General features: G+C 39.8%; 1 protein-coding gene across 1 annotated transcript; it reads left to right on the forward strand.

Moving 5' to 3' along the window:
- The first annotated feature begins 592 nt into the window (after positions 1-592).
- On the forward strand, positions 593-2,811 carry LOC128684326 (uncharacterized). Its single transcript, XM_070098359.1, has 2 exons — positions 593-1,834; positions 1,958-2,811. The coding sequence occupies exons 1-2, from the start codon at positions 676-678 to the stop codon at positions 2,809-2,811; spliced, it is 2,013 nt and encodes a 670-aa protein (XP_069954460.1). The 5' UTR covers positions 593-675.
- Positions 2,812-15,419: the final 12,608 nt, after the last annotated feature.

The following is a 15,419-nucleotide window of genomic DNA, read 5'->3' on the forward strand; positions in this document are numbered from 1 at the left end:
TCCTGGCCTGTTATTGTCTTGACATTGTCCTGGCCTGTTATTGTCTTGACATTGTCCTGGCCTGTTATTGTCTTGACATTGTCCTGGCCTGTTATTGTCTTGACATTGTCCTGGCCTGTTATTGTCTTGACATTGTCCTGGCCTGTTATTGTCTTGACATTGTCCTGGCCTGTTATTGTCTTGACATTGTCCTGGCCTGTTATTGTCTTGACATTGTCCTGGCCTGTTATTGTCTTGACATTGTCCTGGCCTGTTATTGTCTTGACATTGTCCTGGCCTGTTATTGTCTTGACATTGTCCTGGCCTGTTATTGTCTTGACATTGTCCTGGCCTGTTATTGTCTTGACATTGTCCTGGCCTGTTATTGTCTTGACATTGTCCTGGCCTGTTATTGTCTTGACATTGTCCTGGCCTGTTATTGTCTTGACATTGTCCTGGCCTGTTATTGTCTTGACATTGTCCTGGCCTGTTATTGTCTTGACATTGTCCTGGCCTGTTATTGTCTTGACATTGTCCTGGCCTGTTATTGTCTTGACATTGTCCTGGCCTGTTATTGTCTTGACAGTGGCCCAGAATGGAGCGAAATGTTGTCAGAGTTCCTTTGCCAGGTGTCAGTTTTTGGTCAATCTCGGAGAAGTTCTCTGGACATTAATAATTGTGTTGACAGGTGCAGTGATGGCCTCTGGGAGTCGTTGCTGCTTCTCCCCGGTCGTAGTGGTCGTCGTTATCGTCGTCGCCTCGTCTGTTCAGTCGTCCCCGGAGACCTCAGTGGCAGGAGATGATGCAGCAGCTAAGTCTCTCACTCCTCCTGCGGCGGGGATGGTGATCTCCCTTGAAGGAAACAACACAGAGACGGTGAAGACTCTGGCGATAACCTCTGTTGAAAGAGGCAACACAAAAGGCAACACAAGAGGTAACACAAGAGGTAACACAAGAGGCAACACAAGAGGCAACACAAGAGATACGATATTGGAAGCCGAGACGATGACCCCCGTTGAAGGAGGTCATCAAAAGACTAAAACACTGAAGACTGAAAAAATAACCCCCGTTAACAGAGGCTTCCGAGAAGCTAGGACACTGAAGCCTGAAACGGTTACCGGCGTGGAAGGAAACACTGGCAAAGCTGAAAAACTGAAGCCTCTGAAAACGACCCCCGTTGAAGAAGCCGAGACAGTAAAGCCTTCGAAGAATGAAGAGGGCGAGAAGGTGAAGCCTGTCACGAAGGGGATGTCAAAGTCACAGGTACAAACGTACTATACAACGACGTCTGGCTTCGGAGGAGAGATGCTGAGGGACGTCATGTGGGGACTTGGGCAAATCTTTAGCTTCGTCGATGTGGTGAACGAGAACCAGGAGCCGGAGAACCAAGGCAACAGTACTGGGATGCAGTGGCTCCGGTTCTTCAACGAGGTGAACCTTATCCTGATAGAGTGGAACCAATACTTCAACAACGTCAGTGAGATCATGCATGAGCAGCAAGTTTCCGCGTTTGAGGATTTGTTAAATTCCATGTTCAGCACTGACAATGTTCCTCTTAGTAACGACACCACCATCAATGATGCCCACGTTACTCTCACCACCATCAGTTTCAACCCGCTAGGCCAGCTGCTGCACATCCTAGGCTCCCTGACTGGCTTCTACACCATCAAGGACTGGTGGCACAGGGTACAGTACGACTACAATCGCTTCGTCGACAAAGAAATCGTGAAACAGGAGTTGCCAGAGCTGCAGAACTCAACCAATCTGCCCGACGGTGTCCTGGTTATCGCTCCCTACGATCCATTCTCTGTGGGAGTCAACACCTTCATTAAGATGGCCTACACGTTGATCTTCTGTGAGTATACACAGTGTGAGGTATGTGTGGATGTACATGTGTGTGCGTGTTTGTGAGTGTTTGGAGTTAAATATCTCGTGGTGTCTGTGTGTGATATAACTAATTCTGTGTCTCTCTCTCCAGGGTACGCCTATCTACCCAACTCAGGCATAGAGAACATCTTCTCTACAGCGCCTATAGTTATTCCTGGCATAGGTGGAGGCGGTGGAGGCGGCGGAGGTGGAGGCGGCGGAGGCGGCGGTGGTGGTGGTGGTGGCGGCGGCGGCGGCGGCGGCGGCGGCGGCGGCGGCGGCGGCGGCGACGGTGACGGCGATGGAGAGGGGGAAGAGGGCGAGGGAGATGTTGATCCTGAGGGAGAAGGAGTGGGCGAAGGTGGAGATGGAGGTGGAGGTGGAGGTGGGGGCGGAGGCGGGGGGGGAGGTGGGGGAGGAGGTGGGGGCGGAGGTGAGGGAGATGACTATGGGGAGGGAGACTATGGGGAGGGAGACTATGGGGAGGGAGATTATGGGGAGGGAGACTATGGGGCAAGAGACTACGGTGATGGAGACTATGGTGTAGAGGAGGCTGCTGACGAGGCCGCTGCAGAAGGCACGGAGATAAGTCCCCAACATGCTTACCTTCCATATGGTTACAGATCTCACCAGCAGCATCAGCAACATCATCATCAGCAACATCAGCAGCCATACAAGGAAGACTCATATACTTTCTACACCTCCCACGACGGCACACTCTACACCTACAACACCATCCCCACCATCAGGAGAGACCACCACAACAAACATAGAGCCAAGAACCGCAGCCACACCACCAAGGACACGCACAAGAACGCCGCAACTATCCGTGAACGTAGTGACGACCCTCCCAGGTCGTCTCCGAGCTTGGACTACATCTACGGCAACACTTACGGTCACGGAGTGGGAGGACCTCACGTAGTGGCCTCCCTCGGTAGTGCACACATGACAGGCAGAAGGAAGTAGGTACCTAAACACCTGTCTCCTTGTCAGCTCAACACCTGTCACATCATCTTATCAACACCAGGATGGAATTGATATTCTGTGACTGGAGAGAAGAGATGGGAAAGACGGCAAAGAGAGTGAGAGAAAGGAAGAAGAGGAGAGAAAGCAGTTATTATCATTTATAAAGGACATATCCCAACTTTCACCTCCTGTCACCTACCTGTCGTGCCCCTGGTAGCGGGTACTGTCGTGCCCCTGGTAGCGGGTACTGTCGTGCCCCTGGTAGCGGGTACTGCCGTGCCCCTGGTAGCGGGTACTGTCGTGCCCCTGGTAGCGGGTACTGCCGTGCCCCTGGTAGCGGGTACTGTCGTGCCCCTGGTAGCGGGTACTGTCGTGCCCCTGGTAGCGGGTACTGTCGTGCCCTTGGTAAGGGGCTCTGAGTCATGACAAATATATTAATCATATTTATTTTTGTTGTAAATATTTACAATACATAGTTGTAAATATTTACAATATATTTACAATTTACAAGTTTGTTACAATTCCTCTCGTGATATACCAATAAAGACAATTATTTATAAATGTATCCCATGTATTACTGCATATGTATCCCATGTATTATTACATATGTATCCCATGTTGTGGAAAATTGCATTTATCTGTATGTAACTCATAATGTACATACCAGTAAATAACAAAGATAATTATTATTTATCAGAGTTACATAGACAAGTAGGAATTTGGGACACCTAGGTCACAAAAAAGTCCCCCTTCGATACCTACCACTGTCATATCCACAAGTTGCTCTAGACCTATTAATCACAAATGAAATATGTATCACCAGGAATTCTGGTAAATATATAAATTTGTGGACTGTATATTAAAATTAATAAACGATTATATATATACAATTTACATGACAGAAGGAGAATATCTTAATATCACTCACCAATTTGACTGGAGATTAATGTGTATCATACTCAGAAAACCTCACTGTCTATCTATGAAAATAACACTGTCCAGAGTTACAACATAAGACTTATCTGAGGTTCCTGGAGCTGTCTTGTCCAGTCGCCTGATATCTCAAGTTATGCAGGAATGCACATCCAACAATTTCGGTTCCTATTTGAGAGGTGTCAGCCCAATTTTACTTCTAGAGCATGAAAAATTCTTCCCATTATTCACTAACGTTTGTATCCAATTCAAAAAACAATGGCGAGTCTCGTCTGCACAGGCTCCCCTTTTTTATGGCATAAATTTTTATTAAATACAGTATGTTACACTAATTTACATAAAAAATACACTGTATTTTTTCTGGAAAATACATTATTTTCCACGCTGCGGCCGGCCAAAGTTCATTGCTAAACAACTCAAATTACTCCTTCCTTTAGGAGACGATTCCAGCCGGTTCTGGCTTGAGTGGCTGTTCTCCTAGTAGGTCTTACTACAATTTCATCTTCCGGCATCACTTGGTCAGCGTTATCTTCCATATCACTCATGTCACTTTCCCTCAGATTTTCATTTACATTTGATTGAACACCATGTAATTCCAAGGGAATCAATTTATTAATTGTGCATAAACTTTCCTGGCCACAACACAACACTTTGACATTCCGGACAACACCTTGTGCATCTGGGTACAATGTCAATACTTTGCCCAGAGGCCACAATGTTCGATGTTGTTCAGTATCAATCAACACAATGTCACCTGGTTGAATGTTCTGTCGATTTACTGTCTCTGTCGCACCATAAAAGTGTTCACGTAGTGTAAGAAGATATTCCTTATGCCACACATTACACCAATGATCAATTACTTTATTTAACATTTTAAATTTATCACACAACACTGCCGCATCATTGTAATCTTCATCACTTTCTTCCGGATTATCTCTATAGACAGGGGCAGCTTCCAATTTCCTTCCACATATTAGGTGAGAAGGTGTTAATACATCTGCATCAGGTGTATCACTCATGCACGAGAGACGCCTATTACTTATCCGATTTTCTGCCTCCACTAACACTGCATGGAATTCTTCCAAATTAATTTTCTTCCGGTGTAGTACTTTACGGAGACACCTCTTCACTGTGCCTATAAGTCTTTCATACAGCCACCCCTGCCAAGGGGCTCTAGGAGAAATAAATTTCCAGGTACACCCTCACAGGGTTAACACAGATTGAACATCGTTACTATTATTTAACTCTATCAAATGTTGAGCACCTGCTACAAAATTTGTAGCATTATCCAAAATCATCAATCTCGGACAGGATCTCCTAGCTGCAAATTTTCGAAACTACTGTATAAACTGTTCTGCAGACAAGTCCTGTGCCACTTCTAAATGAACTGCCCTAGTAGCAGTACAGGTGAACAAACATACACTTTCAGTGGAACACCATCTGAAGCACCTGTTAAAATTATTGGGCCACTATAGTCTACACCTGTTACATCAAATGGTTTCACTAATTGTACACGCTCCTTTGGCAATGGTGGAGGACCTGGGTACATATAGGATCTGGCATCCACACGGCGACATATTACACAAGATTTAATCACCCTTTTTACACTTTGCCGTCCTTGTGGAATCCAGAAAGTTCCCTAATACAATTTAAGGTATCTTGTACCCCACCATGCATTACATTTTTATGGGCATTTAGAACAATCAAATTTGTTAGATGATGAGTTTTGGACAGTAAGATAGGGTGTTTAGCATAATCACCCAATTCAGCATTTTGTAACCTACCTCTGCACCTAATTACATTGTTCTCTAAATACAGCCCCAATTTCTCTATTATAGAACCTTTCAAAATTTTTCTTTCCATCATCAATTTAATCTCATTTCCATAGATTTCTTCTTGTACCCTCTTTATCCAATATTCAAGAGGATGTGAAAACTTATATGAGATATTCATCTTTTATAGAAATTTAAACACCAACTTAGTTACATTGATCAGTTTGGGTAAAGAAGAATACCTATTTATATCAATGGCTAAGGAAGGACAAACTATTGGAGCGGTGGTCACAGTAATTTCAACAGGAGCAATATATGCCTTTTGTACAGGCCAATTAGCTTTATTTACCAACCAGCTCGGTCCTTTAAACCATGATACAGCATTTACAAATCGAGACAAGAAATCAGCTGGATTCTCCTCACCAGGTATATGATTAAATGTTAACATATGCTGACCCAAACTGTTATACTTCTCTTGCATCTGATTAATTTCAGCGACTCTGTTTTGTACGTACACAATTTTACTGTTTCCATTACGAATCCATTGTAAGGATACCTCATTATCAGACCAAATTACAGTGTCGCTAATATTTATCTCCTGCAACTTATTTCTTATATAATTAGCTAATTTGACACCTACATAAATGGCTGTTAATTCCAACTGAGGTAAAGTACATGATTTAATTGGAGACACTTTAGCCTTAGACATAACAAGAGAAATAACACTATTACATTGAAGGTAAGCAACTGCTCCATATGCCAATTTTGAAGCATCACAAAAAATGTGGAGTACATTTTTCCCATTTGGATTGGCCACCTGGCAAGGTAACTCCAACATTGGAATTTTCTCATAATCACCAATTAATTCATCCCACCTGTTAATGAATTCCTCAGGTAGAATTTCATCCCAAGCACATTTAAGTTTCCATGCTTCCTGTATTAATAATTTCCCTCTTATAGTAAGGGGTGACACTAAACCTAGTGAATCAAAACATTTGGAAACTTCAGCAAGCAAAACTCTCTTAGTTAATTTATTGGGCATACTGTAATTATTAGGTTTTAACATTAATAAATCTCTCTCAGTATCCCAAGTTAAACCCAATACATTACTACATTTTGGCACTTCATCTCCAGGGTAATCTTTACTTATTTTGTCCTTTAATTTGGACGAATTACTATTCCATTCCCTCAGAGGCATATTTGCACTTTGCATTATTTTATTAGCCTCTCTATAAGTCATTAACAGTTCCTCTTCAGTTGATGTCACACCCAGGAAATTGTCCTCATAAAATTGTTTGCTCATTACTTTACTCAGTGGACTTCCCATACGTTTAAGGTGTGCATTTATCGTCGCTTGAAGTAGGAACGGACTGGATGCACATCCAACAATTTTGGTTCCTATTTGAGAGGAGTCAGCCCAATTTTACTTCTAGAGCATGAAAAATTCTTCCCATTGTTCACTAACGTTTGTGTCCAATTCAAAAAACAATGGCGAGTCTCGTCTGCGCAGGCTCCCCCTTTTTTATGACATTAATTTTTATTAAATACAGTATGTTACACTAATTTAGATAAAAAATACACTGCATTTTTTCTGGAAAATACATTATTTTCCACACATATATTACTGTATATGTATCCCATGTATTACTGTATATGTATCCCATGTATTACTGTATATGTATCCCATGTATTACTGTATAAGGTGTTACAAAGAGATGGACGCTGTATCATCTATCATTACACGTTATTATCTATCGCTGAGGCATATCTGTACTTGAATAAATTATAGTTAGATCTTCAACACGATCATTCAACACGATCATTCAACACGATCATTCAACACGATCATTCAACACAATCATTTGACACGATCATTCAACACGATCATTCAACATGTAGACAGCCTGTACTGTCTGCACAGACAGCCCATGCTGTCTGCCAGCTTAGTTCATATTTCGCACCATGCTGGTGCTGCCACCTGTAGGCCTTGCCACTTCAGTATGCCCAGACTTGCCCCACTCTCACTCACACAGCGGCCTAGCAGGAACACACAAGTACTCCCAGCTCTCTCTTGTGGGCATGGCCCTCCCGGGCCATGGGCGCAACACAAGCCTGTGTACCCACCACGACATTAACAATAAAGTAAGAAGCCACCGAAGACGTATCATTAACACCCCGCTACAGCTTACCAAACAAACCCATTATAAACACGATCATTCAACACGATCATTCAACACGATCATTCAGCACAATCATTCAACACGACCATTCAACACGATCATTTGACACGATCATTCAACACAATCATTCAGCACAATCATTCAACACAATCATTCAACACGATCATTTGACACGATCATTCAACACGGTCATTCAACACGATCATTCAACACGATCATTCAACACGATCATTCAACACGATCATTCAGCACAATCATTCAACACGATCATTCAACATGATCATTCAACACGATCATTCAACACGATCATTCAACACAATCATTCAACACGATCATTCAACACGATCATTCAACACTATCATTCAACATGATCATTCAGCACAATCATTCAACACGATCATTCAACACGATCATTCAACACAATCATTCAGCACAATCATTCAACACGATCATTCAACACGATCATTCAACACGACTATTCAACACGATCATTCAACACGATCATTCAACACAATCATTCAACACGATCATTCAACACGATCATTCAACATGATCATTCAGCACAATCATTCAACACGATCATTCAACGCGATCATTCAACATGATCATTCAACACAATCATTTAACACGATCATTTAACACGATCATTCAACACGATCATTTAACACGATGATTCAACACGATCATTCAACACGATCATTCAGCACAATCATTCAACACAATCATTCAACATGATCATTCAACACGATCATTCAACACGATCATTCAACATGATCATTCAACATGATCATTCAACACAATCATTCAGCACAATCATTCAACACGATCATTCAACACGATCATTCAACACGATCATTCAGCACAATCATTCAACACGATCATTCAACATGATCATTCAACAAGATCATTCAACACGATCATTCAACACGATCATTCAACACGATCATTCAGCACGATCATTCAGCACAATCATTCAACATGATCATTCAACATGATCATTCAACACGATCATTCAACACGATCATTCAACACGATCATTCAACACGATCATTCAACACGATCATTCAGCACAATCATTCAACATGATCATTCAACATGATCATTCAACACGATCATTCAACAAGAACATTCAACACGATCATTCAACACGATCATTCAACACAATCATTCAGCACAATCATGCAACACGATCATTCAACGCGATCATTCAACATGATCATTCAACACAATCATTTAACACGATCATTTAACACGATCATTCAACACGATCATTTAACATGATCATTCAACACGATCATTCAACACGATCATTCAGCACAATCATTCAACACGATCATTCAACATGATCATTCAACACGATCATTCAACACGATCATTCAACATGATCATTCAACATGATCATTCAACACAATCATTCAGCACAATCATTCAACACTATCATTCAACACGATCATTCAACACGATCATTCAGCACAATCATTCAACACGATCATTCAACAGGATCATTCAACAAGATCATTCAACACGATCATTCAACACGATCATTCAACACGATCATTCAGCACGATCATTCAGCACAATCATTCAACATGATCATTCAACATGATAATTCAACACGATCATTCAACACGATCATTCAACACAATCATTCAACACGATCATTCAACATGATCATTCAACACGATCATTCAACACGATCATTCAACACGATCATTCAGCACAATCATTCAACATGATCATTCAACATGATCATTCAACACGATCATTCAACACGATCATTCAACACAATCATTCAACACGATCATTCAACATGATCATTCAACACGATCATTCAACACGATCATTCAACACGATCAATCAACACGATCATTCAACACGATCATTCAACACGATCACTGAGCACAATCATTCAACACAATCATTGAACATGAACATTCAACACGATCATTCAACACGATCATTCAACACAATCATTCAACATGATCATTCAACATGATCATTCAGCACAATCATTCAACACGATCATTCAACACGATCATTCAACACGATCATTCAGCACAATCATTCAACACGATCATTCAACACGATCATTCAACACGACCATTCAACATGATCATTCAACACGATCATTCAACACAATCATTCAACACGATCATTCAACATGATCATTCAACATGATCATTCAACACGATCATTCAACACAATCATTCAACACGATCATTCAATACGATCATTCAACACGATCATTCAACACGATCATTCAATACAATCATTCAACACAATCATTCAACACGATCATTCAACACAATCATTCAACACGATCATTCAACACGATCATTCAACATGGTCATTCAAGACGATCATTCAACACGATCCTTCAACACGATCATTCAACACGATCATCAACACGACCATTCAACACGATCATTCAACACGATCATTCAACACGATCATTCAAGACGATCATTCAACACGATCATTCAACATGATCATTCAACACGATCATTCAACACGATCATTCAACACAATCATTCAACACGATCATTCAACACGATCATTCAACATGATCATTCAACACGATCATTCAACACGATCATTCAACACGATCATTCAGCACGATCATTCAACATGATCATTCAACACGATCATTCAACACGATCATTCAACACGATCATTCAACACGATCATTCAACACGATCATTCAACACGATCATTCAACATGATCATTCAACACGATCATTCAACATGATCATTCAACACGATCATTCAACACGATCATTCAACATGATCATTCAACACGATCATTCAACACGATCATTCAACACGATCATTCAACACGATCATTCAACATGATCATTCAACACGATCATTCAACACGATCATTCAACATGATCATTCAACACGATCATTCAACACGATCATTCAACACGATAATTCAACACCGTCATTCAACACGATCATTCAACACGATCATTCAACACGATCATTCAACACGATCATTCAACACGATCATTCAACACGATCATTCAACACGATCATTCAACACGATCATTCAACAAGATCATTCAACACGATCATTCAACACGATCATTCAACACGATCATTCAACATGATCATTCAACACGATCATTCAACACAATCATTCAACACGATCATTCAACATGATCATTCAACATGATCATTCAACAAGATCATTCAACACGATCATTCAACAAGATCATTCAACACGATCATTCAACATGATCATTCAACACGATCATTCAACACGATCATTCAACACAATCATTCAACAAGATCATTCAACACGATCACTCAACACGATCATTCAACAAGATCATTCAACACGATCATTCAACACGATCATTCAACACAATCACTCAACACGATCATTCAACACAATCATTCAACATGATCATTCAACACGATCATTCAACATGATCATTCAACATGATCATTCAACACTATCATTCAACACAATCATTCAACATGATCATTCAACACGATCATTCAACATGATCATTCAACGTGATCATTCAACACGATCATTCAACACGATCATTCAACACGATCATTCAGCACAATCATTCAACACGATCATTCAACACGATCATTCAACACGACCATTCAACACGATCATTCAACACGATCATTCAACACGATCATTCAACACGATCATTCAGCACAATCATTCAACACGATCATTCAACACGATCATTCAACACGACCATTCAACACGATCATTCAACACGATCATTCAACACGATCATTCAACACGATCATTCAACACAATCATTCAACACGATCATTCAACATGATCATTCAACATGATCATTCAACACGATCATTCAACATGATCATTCAACACGATCATTCAACATGATCATTCAACACGATCATTCAACACGATCATTCAACATGATCATTCAACACGATCATTCAACATGATCATTCAACACAATCATTCAACACGATCATTCAACATGATCATTCAACATGATCATTCAACACGATCATTCAACATGATCATTCAACACGATCATTCAACATGATCATTCAACACGATCATTCAACACGATCATTCAACATGATCATTCAACACAATCATTCAACAAGATCATTCAACATGATCATTCAACACGATCATTCAACACGATCATTCAACATGATCATTCAACACGATCATTCAACATGATCATTCAACATGATCATTCAACACGATCATTCAACACAATCATTCAACATGATCATTCAACACGATCATTCAACATGATCATTCAGCACAATCATTCAACGCGATCATTCAACACGATCATTCAACACGATCATTCAACACGATCATTCAGCACAATCATTCAACACGATCATTCAACACGATCATTCAACACGATCATTCAACATGATCATTCAACACGATCATTCAACACAATCATTCAACACGATCATTCAACATGATCATTCAACACGATCATTCAACAAGATCATTCAACACGATCATTCAACAAGATCATTCAACACGATCATTCAACACGATCATTCAACACGATCATTCAACACGATCATTCAACAAGATCATTCAACACGATCATTCAACACGATCATTCAACACGATCATTCAACATGATCATTCAACATGATCATTCAACAAGATCATTCAACACGATCATTCAACAAGATCATTCAACACGATCATTCAACATGATCATTCAACACGATCATTCAACACGATCATTCAACACAATCATTCAACAAGATCATTCAACACGATCACTCAACACGATCATTCAACAAGATCATTCAACACGATCATTCAACACGATCATTCAACACAATCACTCAACACGATCATTCAACACAATCATTCAACATGATCATTCAACACGATCATTCAACATGATCATTCAACATGATCATTCAACACTATCATTCAACACAATCATTCAACATGATCATTCAACACGATCATTCAACATGATCATTCAGCACAATCATTCAACGCGATCATTCAACACGATCATTCAACACGATCATTCAACACGATCATTCAGCACAATCATTCAACACGATCATTCAACACGATCATTCAACACGACCATTCAACACGATCATTCAACACGATCATTCAACACGATCATTCAACACGATCATTCAGCACAATCATTCAACACGATCATTCAACACGATCATTCAACACGACCATTCAACACGATCATTCAACACGATCATTCAACACGATCATTCAACACGATCATTCAACACGACCATTCAACACGATCATTCAACACGATCATTCAACACGATCATTCAACACGATCATTCAACACAATCATTCAACACGATCATTCAACATGATCATTCAACATGATCATTCAACACGATCATTCAACATGATCATTCAACACAATCATTCAACATGATCATTCAACACGATCATTCAACACGATCATTCAACATGATCATTCAACACGATCATTCAACATGATCATTCAACACAATCATTCAACACGATCATTCAACATGATCATTCAACATGATCATTCAACACGATCATTCAACATGATCATTCAACACGATCATTCAACATGATCATTCAACACGATCATTCAACACGATCATTCAACATGATCATTCAACACAATCATTCAACAAGATCATTCAACATGATCATTCAACACGATCATTCAACACGATCATTCAACATGATCATTCAACACGATCATTCAACATGATCATTCAACATGATCATTCAACACGATCATTCAACACAATCATTCAACATGATCATTCAACACGATCATTCAACATGATCATTCAGCACAATCATTCAACGCGATCATTCAACACGATCATTCAACACGATCATTCAACACGATCATTCAGCACAATCATTCAACACGATCATTCAACACGATCATTCAACACGATCATTCAACACGATCATTCAACACAATCATTCAACACGATCATTCAACATGATCATTCAACATGATCATTCAACACGATCATTCAACATGATCATTCAACATGATCATTCAACATGATCATTCAACACGATCATTCAACATGATCATTCAACATGATCATTCAACACGATCATTCAACATGATCATTCAACACAATCATTCAACACGATCATTCAACATGATCATTCAACATGATCATTCAACACGATCATTCAACATGATCATTCAACACAATCGTTCAACAAGATCATTCAACACGATCATTCAACACGATCATTCAACACGATCCTTCAACATGATCATTCAACACGATCATTCAACACGATCATTCAACACGATCATTCAACACGATCATTCAACATGATCATTCAACACGATCATTCAACATGATCATTCAACACGATCATTCAACATGATCATTCAACACGATCATTCAACATGATCATTCAACACGATCATTCAGCACAATCATTCAACACGATCATTCAACATGATCATTCAACACGATCATTCAACACGATCATTCAACACGATCATTCAACATGATCATTCAACACAATCATTCAACATGATCATTCAACACAATCATTCAACAAGATCATTCAACATGATCATTCAACACGATCATTCAACACGATCATTCAACATGATCATTCAACACGATCATTCAACACGATCATTCAACAAGATCATTCAACACGATCATTCAACATGATCATTCAACACGATCATTCAACACGATCATTCAACATGATCATTCAACACGATCATTCAACATGATCATTCAACATGATCATTCAGCACAATCATTCAACAAGATCATTCAACACGATCATTCAACACGATCATTCAGCACAATCATTCAACACGATCATTCAACACGATCATTCAACACAATCATTCAACACGATTATTCAACATGATCATTCAACACGATCATTCAACATGATCATTCAACACGATCATTCAACACGATCATTCAACACGATCATTCAACACGATCATTCAACACGATCATTCAACACAATCATTCAACACGATCATTCAACATGATCATTCAACACGATCATTCAACATGATCATTCAACATGATCATTCAACACAATCATTCAACATGATCATTCAACACAATCATTCAACACGATCATTCAACACGATCATTCAACACGATCATTCAACACGATCATTCAACATGATCATTCAACACGATCATTCAACATGATCATTCAACATGATCATTCAACACGATCATTCAACACGGTCATTCAACACGATCATTCAACACGATCATTCAACATGATCATTCAACACGATCATTCAACATGATCATTCAACACGATCATTCAACACGAAGAACAGTGCCTAGAGCTGCACATTACACCAGATATAAGACCATAAGAATGGAGGAACACTGCTGCAGGTCTACTGGCCCAGACAATACCAATAACTCCCACCAGCCCTCTCTTACATCTCAACCAAAATAACATCAGAGATATATGCAAATATAGGGACAATCCGTGATAAATATATAGCAAGAATTTCTCAGATAAGAACATATGTTAGGAGCTGGTGAATATAGATCCACGAACAGAAATATACACCTGTCTGCTGATAAACCCGGTGGTTGAGGCTTTCAATCACTACATAAGCCATTAAAACTTTGGTCCAGAGTGTAAACTGGGTGGAGGGCGCGTTAAACCAGGAGATACTATTGAGAGACCCAGTTTTATGTCTGATATTGGAAGACAGCCATTTAACGGAGC

Source organism: Cherax quadricarinatus, chromosome 4 (genome assembly GCF_038502225.1).
Source record: "Cherax quadricarinatus isolate ZL_2023a chromosome 4, ASM3850222v1, whole genome shotgun sequence".
NCBI lineage: Eukaryota > Metazoa > Arthropoda > Malacostraca > Decapoda > Parastacidae > Cherax > Cherax quadricarinatus.

Bases quoted from the DNA above. Each gene is read 5' to 3' on its own strand.
- LOC128684326 (XM_070098359.1), top strand. From the start codon at position 676: ATGGCCTCTGGGAGTCGTTGCTGCTTCTCCCCGGTCGTAGTGGTCGTC. The intron at 1,835-1,957 runs GTGAGTATACAC...CTCTCTCTCCAG, and splicing joins GGCCTACACGTTGATCTTCT to GGTACGCCTATCTACCCAAC.